The 16,883-nt window shown below is 31.4% G+C and overlaps 2 protein-coding genes across 3 annotated transcripts; both read left to right on the top strand.

The window, feature by feature from the left end:
• The first annotated feature begins 4,775 nt into the window (after nt 1–4,775).
• On the top strand, nt 4,776–7,026 carry LOC107887928 (amino acid transporter AVT6C). Its single transcript, XM_016812146.2, has 6 exons — nt 4,776–4,943; nt 5,091–5,528; nt 5,602–5,754; nt 5,833–6,036; nt 6,119–6,584; nt 6,665–7,026. The coding sequence occupies exons 1-6, from the start codon at nt 4,916–4,918 to the stop codon at nt 6,777–6,779; spliced, it is 1,404 nt and encodes a 467-aa protein (XP_016667635.2). The 5' UTR covers nt 4,776–4,915; the 3' UTR covers nt 6,780–7,026.
• A 4,628-nt stretch (nt 7,027–11,654) lies between these two features.
• Nucleotides 11,655–14,068, top strand: LOC107887941 (amino acid transporter AVT6C). 2 transcript variants are annotated; one of them, XM_016812156.2, is made up of 5 exons: nt 11,655–12,175; nt 12,262–12,414; nt 12,932–13,135; nt 13,208–13,673; nt 13,749–14,068. In XM_016812156.2, exons 1-5 carry the CDS (start codon nt 11,809–11,811, stop codon nt 13,876–13,878), a joined length of 1,320 nt encoding a protein of 439 aa, XP_016667645.2. In that variant the 5' UTR covers nt 11,655–11,808; the 3' UTR covers nt 13,879–14,068. The 2 variants fall into 2 exon arrangements, with proteins under 2 accessions (XP_016667645.2, XP_040971955.1); XM_041116021.1 differs by having other exon boundaries at nt 11,656–12,175; nt 12,998–13,135.
• The last annotated feature ends 2,815 nt before the right edge of the window (nt 14,069–16,883 follow it).

Raw genomic sequence — 16,883 nt, 5'->3', positions numbered from 1 at the left:
TTCTTTTTCTTTTCGAGAATAATTATTTTACTATCTTATTTCTGTTTATAATTTGTCCTTTTTCGTTTGATCCTGTTGTGTTGGCCTCTTATTTATTTTCTAATTAATTAATCTTGTTACTCTTATCATTAATTGTTATATTTTACATATCTATAGTTTTCTTACTCATGCATTTTCCTTGTCACCTTCTCTTCGTCTCTTTTTTTTCATTTTTCTTTAGCTTTTTCGAATCAAGACACACTGTTGAATAATTCGATGTCAGTCGCTTTAAGAACAAGAAGCAGGCGGCGGAAAGCGCTGTGTGGTGATAGCAATAAGCAGATGAAGAAGACACTAGTAGTGGAGGAGGTGCAATTAGCTACAATAAATATGGCAACGCCGCAGTCTTCTGTTAACGATAAAATGTTTTTGGCTTTTTTAAAAACGGTCACCAATCATAATAATTAGAGCATGTTGGCAATTTTTTTTTTCAAAAACCATATTGGCGCTAGCAACAAGAACATTGGCATTAGACAAAGCAAAAATTATTTTTCTTTAAATTTGAACTAGTGCCAACAACGTGAACGTCGACACTCAAAAAGAAAAAGAAATATTTTTTTAAAAAAATTTGAATCAGTGTCGGCAACGTGAACGTCAACACCTATTAAAATATTATTTTTTAAAATCTTGAAATACCAATATTTTTAAAGTGTGTTTGAAAAAAATACATATCGGTGTCGGTGAACACAGTGTCGGCACAAAAAAAATTATTTTTTATAGATCAGGCAATCATCGGGCAATCATTATGGGATGGTGGAGGATGATGTATGTAATTCCCCATACCCGAGACCGTAGCCGGAGTCGAATACGAGGTGTTAAAGGACTTAATTTATTACTTATACAGCTCAAACAATTTATTTTTAAAACTTTCAGACAAGCTGGCAATCTGCATTATAGTCGCTTAAAAATTCATATCTCGAGTTCTGAAACTTGAAATGAAATTCCGTAAATTTTTTCTAAAACTAGATTCATATATCTATCTAATAATTTTTTTTCTAGAATTTTTGGTCAGGCAAATTAGTACATTTTATTAGTTAAAGTCTCCCCTATTTCAGGGTTCAACTTCTCTGATCTCTGTGTATTACGAATCAGATTTCTCTCTGTACAGAATTTCAATGACTATGTCGTTTGTTTCTCTTAAAACTAGACTCAATAAGGAATCTTTACATATAAATAATGACTTCTAATTATTTTTTTACAATTTATGGTGAATTCTTAAATTTAGAATAGGGGATCCAGAAATCACTCTGGCCCTGTTTCACAAAAATTCAAATATCTCATAAAATATAATTCATATACCTGTTTTGTTCAATCCATATGAAAATAGACTCATTAAGCTTCGATTCCTTAACTTATTCATCATTTAATTAAATTTCTACTATTTTTAGTGATTTTTCAAATTCACATCATTGCTACAACAATATTCTGTTTTATAACAAATTTCACTTTACTATAGATTTCCATGGACTAAATTGTATTTTAAACATACATGGCATCAAATATGATTTAGATTGGCCATTCCAATGGCTAATCATTCACAAACCCTTTTTTTACCAAACCATAACCATGTCATAAAATCATTTACACAAAGTGAGTATTTTGCCATACATGCCACATTCAAAATACACAAGCCATTTTACCAATTTAGGCCTTCGGATAGTGTGAACGAGTCTTCGACCTATCCCGATTCTCAAGCTGGCTTGTCAACAACTACAATGAATGAAAAGAAGGGGGTAAGCATAAATGCTTAGTAAGTTCACATGCAAATAGCAAATAACATAATTATGAAATTCCACATAAAACATCATTTGCATAAACAACACCAAGACATTCATGTTTCATTTGCATTTAATATCTTTCTACGATTTCATCATACCAAGTTCTTAACCCGAGGATTTAAGCACATACCTGTCAAATTTTCTCATTCACCACACTTACCAATATATCACCTTCGTTTAAGGCATTCTTCTCATTCACTTAAGATTCACCCGTTGAACACATCGGAATATAATTCGAATACGCGGATTTTATGAACGTAAGCGTCATACTCGCAGCTAGACAAACTCAATAGCCTGCGGAACTTATGTAGCCAAGCTACCATATAACCCGCCCATAAGTGAACTCGGACTCAACTCAACGAGCTCGGGCATTCGCATCCATAAGTGAGCTCAGACTCAACTCAACTAGTTCGGATGCCTAGTTACATCTCACGAACTCGGACTCAACTCAACGAGTTCGGAACTCAAATTTTCTAGTGACATGTCACTTGTATTCTAATCTATTCCCAAAGTTCAAAAGGGGTTTTTTCCTCGATTACACATCTTTGCCGTCTTCCATGGAATATCGAAATCGATACTTCGGTGATAGTTCATACTTATCAAGTAATTCACATAATTACATATTATTCAACAATAACCACAAAACATAACATTTCATGATAATAATAAGCATCATATCATATAAACAACATTAAATTACTTAAAATGACAATTATGTTACTACATTTACACATGAACTTACCTCGATACAAAATATTAGCAATCGAGCCTATTCTTCGCAAACTTTATTTTTCCCTCGATCGTGACTTGAATCTCATTTCTCTTGATCTATAATGCCAAATTAATCTTATTTAATACATACATTCATCAAAACAGTCTTTAATGCGAACTTTTGCAAAATTATATTTTTGCCTCTAAACTTTTGCATAATTACACTTTTGCCCCTAGGCTCGGGAATTAAATTTCATCCCTTATTCTTATGTTTTATGACATGCTGATCATTTTTCCCTTCTATAGCAACATCAAATTCACACTCTAACATGCACTTATGACTATTAGGTATTTTTACCGATTAAACCCTTTTACTCGTTTTTACTTAAAACCGAGTAGTACAAGTTGTCTAACATAATTTAAAACCTCATATTCTATTATAAAACACCAAAATACACAAATTTCACCTATGGGTATTTTTCCAAATATGAACCCTAGGTTGAATTATTGCTAGCATAAGCTTAATCGAGCTACCGGGATTCTAAAAACTTAAAGAACATTAAAAACGGGGCTTGGAATCACTTACTATGGAGCTTGGAAGCTTGAAACAAGCCCTAGCTATGGAGAATCCTTGAAATTTCGGCCTAATGAAGAAAATGGACAAAAATTGGCTTTTAATTTTGTTTTTAATTCATTTTAATAACTAAATGACCAAAATGCCCTTCTTACTAAACTTTCCAAAAATTCCATCCATGTCCAATTTTTGTCCATAGACTTAGAAATTGGTCAAATTTCTATTTAACACCTTCTCATTAATATTCCAAAGCAATTTCATACTAAAAACTCCTAGAATGCAAGTTTTACAAATTATTCGATTTAGTCCCTAATTTCAATTTAAGCACTTTAGGCATAGGATTTCATCACGAAATTTTCACACAATCATGCAATCATATCATAAACATCAAAATAATTATAAAATAGTTATTTCTATCTCGGATTTGTGGTCAGGAAACCACTATTCCGTTTAGGCCCTAATTCGGGATATTACAATGTAGGTGGTGAGATGGCTGACACCATCATGCATTGTAGAAAACAACCCATTTTCGTAAAAAATTTTATGCCTAAGTTATTTTCATAAATAACCAATTTATTTGAGTTAATTTTGAAAAAAAAACCCAAAACTAAGCGTCAACACTTCGATATCCCGCTCTCATTATATCTTTTTAATCCTTTACTAGTTGGGACTTGTTTTTTTTTTATTTCTAGGGTTAGGTTTTTATTTTACTTTTTTAATGGCAAAGGGAGAAGGGTATTAGGATGAATCTTATTTTATCATCTTAATTTGATTTGAAACTTTTTTGAATCGAGTTGAGTAAAATGAAATTTGAGTCAAATCGAATCGAGTGAAATTATTCAAATTAAATTAAAAAATTAAACATATAAAATTAAAATTTTGTTACAGTATAACTAATTCTATATTAGAGCACATAAATTTAAAACATATATTTGAAAACTTAATCAAAACAAAATAAGAAAAAAAAAGATACTTTAGTATAATAAACTTGAATAATTGATTAACTTATTTAACTCCCAAAATTATTATTTTAGAAAAATTTTAAAATTTTAATTTTTTTTATATATTCTTTAAAATTTTTTATTTTTTTTTAGAAATATAGCTTTTGAAATTTTTAGAAATATTTTTAATTTTAAAAATTACTTTAAAATTTTGAATTCTTTTTATAATTTTTGTTGAGAGGAAGATTAATTTGTTCATTTTAAAAATTGACAGAGACCAATTTGTTATTCGAATTATTTAAATTACAAAATTTAACTCGACTTAAACTTGAAACTCGAATTTTTTCATCGAATTGACTCGAAGGTCGAGGACTTTTAGGTTTAAAAATATTCCACCTTTCGCCTGAAGTTAATTTACTAAAATAAGAATGTTATTCAGTCAATTACTACTTAAGTAAATATATTTTATGATATTTTATGAAAAAAAATATTTTATATATAAAAATTGAATAATTATTAAAATATTATTATTTTACAAAGTAAATTAAATATTTTATTTATATTAAGTTGATGTTTCAAATTAACTAAACATCAATTAATTAAATAATAGTTAAAACTATTTTATTTTATTTCATTTTTCATTTCTTTTACATAAAAAAATAGAAAAATACACAAATAAGAAAATTTGAACTTAAATCGATATATTTTTTATCATGTTTATCTAACCATTTCGAATAGACAGATGCTACTGTAGTTCATCTAAGATTAAAATTTCATGGTTGCAAAGATTAAAACTTTGCCACTCCTTCGATTAACTAATGTAAGAAGAATGGCAGCATTCATCCTCGATGTGATCGGGTTCCTTCAATGAAATGCTTCAGTCATCAAAAAGAAACGGTGGTAAGCACGTGAAGACAGAAACAGAAACACAAAATGGATTTATTTCTTTGTCAGAAATCCTTATCCTTTTAGACCAACCAAATTTTATTCATTATTTTATTGCATATGATGATGACTGAATACCCTGCAATGATTCAATTATTTCAGTAACTCTCCAGGGAAAACTACTCAGAAGCCAACTACCCTTCAAAAAATACAACATGAAGGAAACTGAAACTGGTAGCAGTGACCTCACTCCACTTTTAGCTGATGCCGATTCTCTGGAAAATCAATCTCCAAGAGGCCTTGCATCAGTTTCTGGTGCGGTGTTTAACATATGCACCACAATGGTTGGAGCTGGAATCATGTCGATTCCAGCCACTGTTAAGGTTTTAGGCATCATTCCAGGCTTTGCTGTCATGTTCATGATTGCAGTCTTGGTTGATATCACGGTGGAATTCTTGCTGAGATACACTCAATCTGGCAAGTCAACAACCTATGCTGGATTAATGGCAGAATCGTTTGGATCATTGGGTTCCCTTGCAGTTCAAATCTGTGTTATGGTCACTAACCTTGGGTGTCTCATCATTTACTTGATTATCATTGGTAAGTACTATTTGATGTTTCCTTTTCTGGGTTATTTGAATCCATAATAAAGAAGCTCTACTTTTTCTTCTAGGGGATGTTCTGTGTGGAAATGAGTCTGGAGGAACCTTGCATTTGGGGGTTTTACAAGAATGGTTTGGCATTCAATGGTGGAACTCTCGTGCTTATGTTATACTCTTTGTTGTGCTCTTTGTTATGCTCCCATTGGTCTTGTTGCCACATATGAGTTAGTCACCTGATTTTCTTGGATAATTGGTATTTATTATTTATTTTTTTTAACTTCAGTTTTACACTTAAATGACAGATTCATTGAGGCACAGTTCAGCAATATCCATTCTCCTTGCAGTAGTATTTATAGCCATAAGCTTAGCAATGGCAATTTATGCATTTTGGAAAGGGAAAACTCAAAACATGAGACTACTACCAGATTTTGCCAATCAAGTCTCTATCTTTGATCTTTTCACTACTGTTCCAGTCCTTGTTACCGGCTTTGGATTCCATGTTAACAGTAATTGAACCTCACTTTGCACTTCATTTCTCAAATTTTTTGGATTAGTGTTTTTGGCTAAGACTTAAGAATTTGAATGCAGTTCATCCCATAAGATCAGAACTTAGCAGACCTTCTGATATGAGCTATGCTGTAAGGATTTCTCTAGCAATCTGCATAGCCATTTACTTCTCTATTGGTTTCTTTGGATACATGCTCTTTGGGGAATCCATCATGTCCGATATCCTAGTGAACTTCGATCAAAATTCGGATTCCGCAATCGGTCAACTCGTAAACAATACGGTTCGATTAAGCTACGCAATGCACCTAGCTCTGGTCTTTCCCGTGATTAATTTCTCATTGAGAACTAACATTGATGAACTCCTCTTTGCAAAGAAGCCTGTTCTAGCCAAAGACAAGTCGAGATTCACGATCCTCACTTGCCTACTGCTCGCCCTTACGTACACAATCGCCATAGTCATACCGAATATTTGGTACTTCTTTCAGTTCCTAGGATCAACAACTGTTGTTTGCCTCTCATTCATTTTCCCAGGAGCCATTGTTCTCAGGTAACAATTTAAAAAACCCACTTTGATACCTCTGCTTAAAAGCAGTTTCGCAATTGAAAGAAATTTCAATATCTTGACAGGGATGTACATGGCATATCGAGGAGAAAAGATAAGGTGATGGCAATATTGGTGATAATCATGGCTATTTTGACAAGCATGATAGCCATAGCTACCAACTTGTGGACCGTGGGGTAGTTAATTGGAAGGCAAAAATCATATCGATTAATTGCATTTAAAGCAGATTTTGTCATATCATCATCTGATCAGCATATCTGCATATGTTATCCTTGTGTGAAACTATCATAAAGATCATTATGTTGAGCTGAGCAAAAAGAAAAAGGAAAAACAAAACATCATCATTGATGCCTCTTCCTAATACCCCATTATGATAAGAACACATCTTGTCATAGAAAAGATGGTTTGACATTAAAATTTTCTTTAATATTATCATTTTTTTCTTCTCAATTAACTAATCAATAAATTCTAAAAGTATTAATTTTCAAACGACTTCACAAAAAAAAGTCTCCAATTAATCATATCATTTATTTATTTTTATCCTTTCTATTCAAGACAAGGGCAAAACCAGAATAAATATTTAGGGGGCCAGATAAAATTTTAATTTTTATAGTTTATATCTTTATAATTTATAAATGATTAAATCGAATTTTTATAATTTTAAGGGGTCAAAGTACAAATTTATCTTTACTAATTTAAAATTTTTAAAATATTTTAAGGGCCAAAAGAGTAAATTTATATTTTAGGGGGGCCGGGGCCCATGCCAGTCTCCCTGACTTCGCTTTTGATTCACGATATTCAACTTATCTTTATTTATCACTGTTAAAATTAAATATGAAAATCCTTTTCAAACTATATATAAATAGAAAGTGTGTACACACTAGTTTTTTCCAATATTATCTACGGATTGATAGGGGTTTTTTATAAAAATACGAAAAAATTTAATTAATTATTAAGATGATCTATTTTTTAATTAAATAAAAAATAACTTGAAATCTACAGTAAAAGTTGGTGGAGCCAAATAATTTGGCACCACCAACATGCCACGTCAGCATCCATGAAAAAAAAATTAATTTTTTTGTAGAGCCCATGTAGAATGGCGCCACCTATATAAATACCATATAAATACTATAAGTTCTGGAAATATAAGTGACTTCAAAATAAATTTATCATTTTCAGGTGGAGCCAATTAATTTGGTTTCCCTAACACCACCTGTCACTTTTTTTTTTTTACTTTTTTACGTTCGTCCCTTTGTTTTTTAAGTTTTGTTTTTAACTCTATTTTATTTATTTATTTATTTATTATTAATTTAAAAAAATTGAAATGTATATTTGAAATATTTTATAATATATATTTTATATTTTAAATATATATATTTTAAATTATTTTTTTAAATTTTCAATATTATTTTTTGAATATTATTTTTTAAATATTAAATATATATTTTAAATTTAAATTTTAATATATATATTTTTAAAAATTTAATATTAAATATATATTTTTAAATATAAATTTTATTAATAATATATATTTAATATTTTAAAAAATAATTTCAAATATATATATATTTAAAATTTAAAAAATATATTATAAAATATTTCAAATATACATTTTAAATTTTTTAAAATTAGTTATAAAAAATAAGCAAAATAAGTAAAATAAAATAAAATAAAATAAAATAAAGATAAAAACAAAATTTTTAAAAAAAGGGAGGAAAGCAAAAAAGTAAAAAAAAAAAAGAAAGAGAAAAAAGAAAGTGGTGGTGTCAAATTAATTGGCTCTACCAGAAAATGATAAATTTATTTTGAAGTCCCTTATATTTTTAGAATTTGTAGTATTTTCATGACATTTATATAGATGGCGTCATTTTATATGGCTCCACAAAAAAATTAATTTTTTTATGGATGCTGATGTGGCATGTTGGTGGCGCCAAATCTTTTGGCTCCATCAACTTTTACTGTAGATTTCAAGTCATTTTTATATTTAATTAAAAATGGGTCATTTTGATAATTAATTAAAATTTTTGAATTATTTTTATAAAAAAACCAATTGATAGTTTGTATTAATTAAAATAAAAAAAAGGTTGAAAGTGCATTAAATAACATATGTCCAACTGCTTAAGATTACCTCTGGTTGTCCACCTCCTAGTTCTTTGGCTGGGTTTTTTACTAAAGTAAATTTTAAAAAAAATTATTTATTAAAATAAGTTGTCAGCCTGATTATTTATCAAAATAGGGTAGTTTTTTCATTCGCGCCTATCTGACAGGCACGAATGATTATTTTATATTAATTTTTTTGTTTTGTTTTTTTAAATAAAATATTATTTTTTTATTTTTAAAACAGTAATTGCGCCTACCTAAGAGGAGCGACTAATCGAGCCTTTCTTTGAGGCGCAAATGGTGGGGCCCACATTTTTCATGTGTTATTAAAATGCATACTTTATCCGGATAAAGTGTATTAGCAGATTCACTAATATGATTATATATATATTTACACATATATCACATTACAAAAACAAAAATTTAAATACTTATACCTAATAAAACGTGTATCTCATTACAATAATAGTTATTTTCCAAATAACATATTATTTTATAATTTCATTTCTTATTTAATATTTTAATTTAATTTTAATAATGCATACTTTACCTGGATGAAGTGTGTATTAGCAGATTCACTAATATGATTATATATATTATATATATACATATTTACGCATGTATCTCATTACAATAATAGCTATTTTTCAAACAGCATATTGTTTTATAATTTTATTTCTTATTTAATAATTTAATTTAATTTTAATAATGCCTACTTTACCCGGATGAAGTATGTATTAGCAGATTCACTAATATGATTATATATATACACGCATGTATCACATTACAAAGACAAAATTTTAAATACTTATACCTAATAAAACCGAGTATTAAAAACAACTTTATAATATTACCAACTTTCATCGACTATATAATCCACAAGTTTGCCTTAAATATTTCCAGCTGCTAATACATGCTTCATCTGGATAAAGTATGCATTTTAATAACACATGAAAGATGTGGACATTAACATTTAAGGCAAACTTGTGGATTATATAGTCGATGAAAGTTGGTAATATTATAAAGTTGCTTTTAATACTCGGTTTTATTAGGTATAAGTATTTAAATTTTTATTTTTGTAATGTGATACATGCGTAAATATATATATATAATCATATTAGTGAATCTGCTAATACATACTTCATCCAGGTAAAGTATGCATTATTAAAATTAAATTAAAATATTAAATAAGAAATAAAATTATAAAACAATATGTTATTTGAAAAATAACTATTATTGTAATGAGATACATGTTTTATTACGTATAAGTATTTAAATTTTTATTTTTGTAATGTGATACATGCGTAAATATATATATAATCATATTAGTGAATCTGCTAATACATACTTCATCCGGATAAAATATGTATTTTAATAACACATGAAAAATGTGAGCCCCATCATTTGCGCCTCAGAGAAAGGCTCGATTAGTCGCGCCTCTTAAATAGGCGCGATTACTGTTCCGAAAATAAAAAAAAATAATATTTTATTTAAAAAATAAAAAAAAATATTTTTTTAATATAAAATAATCATTCGCGCCTGTTAAATAAGCGCGAATGAAAAAAACACCTCATTTTAGTAAATAATCGGATTGACAACTTATTTTGGTAAATAAAATTTTTTTTTAATTTATTTTAGTAAAAAACCCTCTTTGGCTTGTTGCTTAAACTTGAATGGCAAATCAAAGTGGTTCGCACCTACTAGGAGGGGAATATTGTAGGGGATAGGTTAGCCAAGTTGGCTATGGAGCAAAACTTAGGTTTAATGGTCGCAGAGCTTTTGGCTGAAATACAGAAGGATCGAGAGAATCCAACCACTATTAGACATTGTAAACTTTAGTTTCCATATTTCGGTATATGCTTTATTATAAAAAAATAATTTTATACAATATATATGGATATTTATATATATATATTTTAAAATTTATATATTTAGTTATCTTAAATTTAAATTTAAATTTAAATTAAATAAAACATATTTTATGATAATTTTCAAATATAATGGAATAATTAAAAATAAAATTTTAAACAAAATTAAATTTAAATGTTAAGGTAAACCATTTTTATCTTTATGATAATTAAATAATATTTATATTTATGATAATATTATTTATATTTATGAATATTTCATATAATTTTATTTTTTTACCTACAAAGTTTAAATAAAAATTTTAAAATTTATCTAATCCCTTCAAATTTTACTTAAGATTTTAAATTTTATTTATTTAAAAGTATTAAAAAATAATTATATATATATGATTTAGATTTTTTCCTGAACTTTTATATATTTAATTATTTCATATACATTTTTAGAGTTTATATATATTTATATATTTAATTTTTTCTATATTTATAAATTTTAAAATATATATTTTTAGATTATATATTTTAAAATATATTTTATTTTTATAATTTTAATAAAAATATTATATATTTCTTAAAAAAATGCTATGTAATAATATTTTGTTGGTAAAAGAGATTAACTTTTTTTATGTTGTTTAAAAATTGAAAAAAGAATAAATAAAAAATTAAATATAAAAATGACAAAAGACTGAAAAGAAGTGGTGGATTCAGGGTAAATGGAACCAAAAGATTACAGGGAAAAACGTTTTCTTTGTGGGCTGCCTTCATTAAACAGCACATTGTTATCATGCAATTGCACACCCTTTTTAACTCTCCATTGACCCTTTTTATTTCACATTCATGACCTTCCTAACATTGCAATGATGGTATTATATAAAAAGAAAATTGCAATGTTGATATTCCAATTGTAAATCTATTACATTTTCGTCAACACATTCCCCATCTCCTGATTTTAAGTCCAGGTTCATTTTCGTGTCCATTTAAAACATGTGATATGTCCACGACAGCAATACCCCACCCCAACCTGTCCCCTAATTATTAATGACTTTTTCCCAGTAATTTAATTAATTCCAAAACGCACCCTCTTTCGGAGTATCTTCAACTAATCACATCTCTCTGTCGACTGATGATATTTACGTCTTTGGACTAAAACCTGCATTATCATCTATATATATGAACGCATTCAATGTATAATTATGCATAAGAAGACAACATAAATTATTGCACTTCCTCTAGCCGGGAAAAAAATGTCGCCGGCTGCCGGAGTAAAAGAGCCATTGCTTCCAGGAAGCAGCAAATCGGCACCAGCAAAGCCTCCATCGGTATCTGGCGCGGTGTTTAATGTGTCCACAAGCATCATCGGTGCTGGAATAATGTCAATCCCTGCAACAATCAAGGTGTTAGGTGTAGTTCCAGCATTTGTGATGATTGTGGTTATAGCTTGGTTAGCGGATATATCAGTTGAATTTTTGATGAGATACACACATGCTGGGGACACAACTACGTATGCTGGTGTTATGAGGGAATCGTTTGGGAGGGTTGGATCCATCCTTGTCCAAATATGTGTGATGATCACTAATCTTGGCTGCCTCATCATTTATTTGATTATTATAGGTAAGTAAGTACTGGATTTACTATGTTCTTGAACTGATATAGAACATGTTCTAAGTTTAACTAAGGTTTTTTCTTTTGTCCCTCAGGTGATGTTCTGTCAGGAAATCAACCTGAAGGATCAGTTCATTTGGGTGTTTTGCAACAATGGTTTGGCATTCACTGGTGGAACACGCGGGCTTTCGCCCTCCTCTTCACCCTCATCTTCGTTCTGCTTCCATTGGTTGTGTTCAAGCGTGTAGGTCAGTACACTCCTATCCAGGAACGGGGAAAAGTCTTTAAAATATCTTTTTCTGAGATGCCGACCCAGATCTCAATCAAAAGTGTCTATCCCGAATTTTTATCTCTTTACCTAAATGGGTTCACAAAATTTAGGTGGCAGTGCCTAAGTCCACCCATGAAATGTTTTAATCATCATTTTGGGTGGTGTTCTTTTCCTTTAAGATCGTTTACGGGTTTGGGTTCAAACCCACTAAAATCAAAATAATAAAAAACATATCCTTGCTAGATCTAAGTGTTCCTGTATAAACTCCGTGAACTCGTTAAGACTTTCCTCGAAGTAGAGAAAAAAAAAATTCAGGTCTAAAATTGAGCATAGGCTCCTCAAGAATAATATCAACTGTTTGAGGTCTGGGTTAATGTCGATACTTCAAAGACTTCTCCTAACAAGGAACCGATTCTCCCTCATCAGCTCCAAAAGCCATTTTGTAATCTTTGTAATCTTCTTAGCAGCCAAATAAACTTCAGTTATTTTTGCAGAATCATTGAGGTACAGTTCTGCAATATCAGTTTTTCTAGCTGTGGTATTTGTTGGTATAAGTTCAGTTATGGCAATTATGGCACTCTTAGAAGGGAAAACGAATAGTCCGAGAATGGTACCCGAATTGGACAACAAAGCTGCCTTCTTTGATCTCTTCACTGCTGTCCCTGTAATTGTCACAGCTTTCACGTTTCATTTCAATGGTGAGAACACTTTAGCCTCCTACAGAAGTTAACTTTGTCACAAATTTTCTCATTTTTAATGAACGATTGCAGTTCATCCAATTGGTTTTGAGATGGATAAACCTTCCGATATGATATCAGCAGTCCGAGTTTCAATGGTTTTATGTGCTGCCATCTACTTCACTATCGGACTGTTCGGATACCTTCTGTTTGGTGATTCAATCATGGCAGATATACTCGTAAACTTCGATCAAAATTCCGGTTCAACAATTGGTTCTTTACTCAACGACATTGTTCGATTGAGCTATGCACTTCACCTCATGCTAGTGTTCCCTCTTTTGAACTTCTCGTTAAGAGCCAACATAGATGAATTTCTTTTTCCAAACAAGACTCTTCTTGCAAAAGATAACACCAGATTTTGGTCCCTCACACTTGTTATTTTAGCCTTTTGTTACTTGGCAGCCATAGCCATTCCTAACATATGGTACTTCTTTCAATTCATGGGATCGACCTCTGCGGTCAGCCTCGCGTTTATCTTCCCGGGAGCCATTGCTCTTTGGTAGTCTCTCAACTTAAGCACTTACATTACATAGATACATGCATAGATATGGTTTTAATTTGTTTTCGTTTATAGGGATGCTTGGGGCATATCGACGGCGAGGGATCGGATTTTGGCAGCAGTCATGATTGTTCTGGCTGTAGTGACAAGCACAATCGCCATTTCTTCTAACATATATAGCCTTATAACAGGAAATCAGTCATGACGTGTTTATTGGGTCTTTTTCGCTTTTTTTTTGTATTAGAGTGCATTCTTTATTTTGTTGTCTGTTACGGATAAAATATAGGCAGGGGTAAAAGAAAGTATTCTCAAAACAGTTGTTGATAAATGAATTTCAGATATGTAATGTTGGAAGAATTGGATACTTAAAGTGTTTTTGGTGTTTCCTCTTCAAAGGGGCTGGATTCTCTATTTATATGATACAGTTACTATTTATGGATTAGACGTCGTAGGTAGGTTCCCATGCATGTCGCCACATATCCTATTCTAGACTTAATACGTGGCGATGCGATCTATGCGCGTTCCTGCGTGTTTTGCACGTGTGTTCGTAAAGGTGTGTGTTTGCATGAATGTGTGGGTACCCTTCTTGTGAACACTTAATGTCAATCCAGCTTGATCCGCGAGAATAATATGCAAACTCGGTATGCGAGATCAACATGTGGACTATGTAGGATCCGACCCAGACCCATTCGGGTTGTGGGCCGATAATATCAAGTATCATAACAATTTGCCCTCTATTTAGTTTGAAGAAGAGTTACAAAGTGACTTTTCTTGGAATCTGATTCAATAAGGCTAGAAGTAACGTAAGAAAAAGCTTACTAAGTACATTGTACGCTTTATCGTGCGACATACGATTCACCATGTGTATAGAAAAAATACATCTGTTTGCAATTGATTGCAATTGATTGCAATTGAACAACTCCCTAAAAATCACATTAATTGAATTAAAAAAATTTAAGAAGAACTGCTGCCGAGAAAGATAGTTTGAGAGGTAATCTCTCTAAAATTCCCATAAAGCTCCAATTTTATTTTTAATTTCTCTTTCTAGTTTCACCAGTAAACTATGGCTAAAATTCGAGGTAGTAGCCGTATAATTTCAGATAATTCATCGGACGCCATGAAGTAAGAAATATTGTGGAAGCTAAGGCTTACCTTTGTACAACAAAGATAGAAGAAAGGAACCGAGTCCTATCTGTTCGAGGAATTCAAGTTCTAAATTTTGCTTACGATTTTTTGATTTCTGATGGTCCACATCACCTGAGCGACACCAGTAATGGTAGTTTTTTACTCCCTCTACATGTGCTAGAAGTGGGGTTTCATTTACCACTCCATCCTTTCTTTTGTCATCTTCTGGAGGACTACAATATAGCTCTCGACCAACTGTCTGGTCTCTTGGTGGTTAGTCGTAGCATTCTTCATTGAATGTGATTGGTGTGATGAAATGTCATTAATCGTCGTCTTTCAAAGGTTATATCAACTAAAGGCCTACAATCGAGGGGGTTCAATATGCTTATTTTATTTCACACCATGTGAAGACATGAAGCTTATTATTATGAATAGGTGTTCTAATCTTCGCCTTAATCGCTACAAATACATGTGGATGAAGTATAAGCTTAATGGTGGTTTTGATTTCCTAGCACAGTGGTCACTTCCTAATAAGGACATGTGCTCGAGAAGACGAGACATTATAACAAAAGTAGGTTGGGCACAATATTACAGGCTTTGCCTGGGCAACATGTTAGATTTAGAAAAAGTGTTGACCATGAGAAATGTGTTTCAATATTGTCTTTTAAATTTAAGCCCTAATGGATGGAGGCAAATCGATGCAGATAATGGAGTAGACACTGTTGGGCTTCTTCCTGCATAGTTCGCATGGCCTGTTAGGGCCACCGATGAGTTGGCTCTGATACTATTTAGACAGAAAGATGAGCCCAAAAATTTCTTTTATAGTTTTTGTAAATTAAAGTCTTGCTCCTGGTCTTCGCAAGTTTCAAAGAGTGTAGGAAGTGGTGTAAACCCCCTTATGTTAATTGTTGGTGCTGTTATAAGAATTGTTGGTGGTACATGCACAGTTCACAGAGTTGAAGAAAGTTTTGAAGAGTTTACCAGCTTATCTAGAGAGATTCACGAATACATGGATGTGCAAGGCTATACGCAAGATATGCGTGGATGTCCTTCTGGTACCATTACTGGGGATGGTAATGCGAGCAATAAAAAGAAACAAAGAACTACTACTTGAGCTGTTAACATTGTTTTGAGTAGTAAAGATGAGGGTAGTTCAAGGGGGAGCTTTGTCGGAAGAGAAGAGGAGATCACATTGAAATCTCTGGTAATGTTGTTCATCTTTCAATAGCTCCTGCTATAAGTTCATCTCCTACTACCTTTCTTATTTACTGCCCATCACTGCCAAGACCAGTCAATGACGGTACCTTTGGAGCCATTATTGGTCATGGTCCCTCCTGGTGGTCCTCTAAAGTTTAATACTCCTAGTGGTGAAACAGGGACCTTGTTCCCTTGGTGGGAACAACTCAACGTGAATAAGTTTCCCTTCAGCCCTGATGAAGTGATGAAACAATGGAATAATATCTTGTCTGAAGAAAGAAAAGGGCTTTTTTGCCCAGGTGAATCTTCTAGTGACACAAGGAAACCTTCACTGTAAGAGTTAGTAGTATCTTTACAAGTGATGTTGAATGAAACTTGTATGGCTAACCTGGGGCTTGTTGAAGGGTTATAAGTAGAAATTAAGAGGAGTGAAAATGAAAATATTTATTAATCTACTATGGAAGCACTAGCACAGACATGTGAACATTATGTTAACTTAGTTGAAGAGAATAGGAGATTGCTGGAAGAAAATAGAAGGCTAGAAGAACGTCTTACCATTGCTAAAAAACACGTTGAGAAGTTACATGGGGAGATCACAGGTGAACGAGTTGATAAAATAGTGTTGGAAGCTAGCTTAAAGAAAATGGATGAAGAACACAAGGTTACAGTGGCTAATTTAGCGAAGGGCTATGAAGAGACTTTGAAGAAGCACAAAAGAAAAACTATGCAAAGCTTACAGGAATAATTACTTAATTTAAAGGCTAACTTATTGTTACATGCTCAAGTAGGTGGTGGCCTTTTTTATGCGCGAAGAGTAAATTTCGATGCTCTTAGCTAGCTAACCGGTGTTTAACTAGATTTCAACGTCTATTTTCCCTCTGTAACATT

The sequence above is a fragment of the Gossypium hirsutum genome, chromosome A06 (assembly GCF_007990345.1).
Source record: "Gossypium hirsutum isolate 1008001.06 chromosome A06, Gossypium_hirsutum_v2.1, whole genome shotgun sequence".
Lineage (NCBI taxonomy): Eukaryota > Viridiplantae > Streptophyta > Magnoliopsida > Malvales > Malvaceae > Gossypium > Gossypium hirsutum.
Note: the sequence above shows the minus strand (reverse complement) of the source record. Positions and strands in the feature narration are given on the sequence as shown.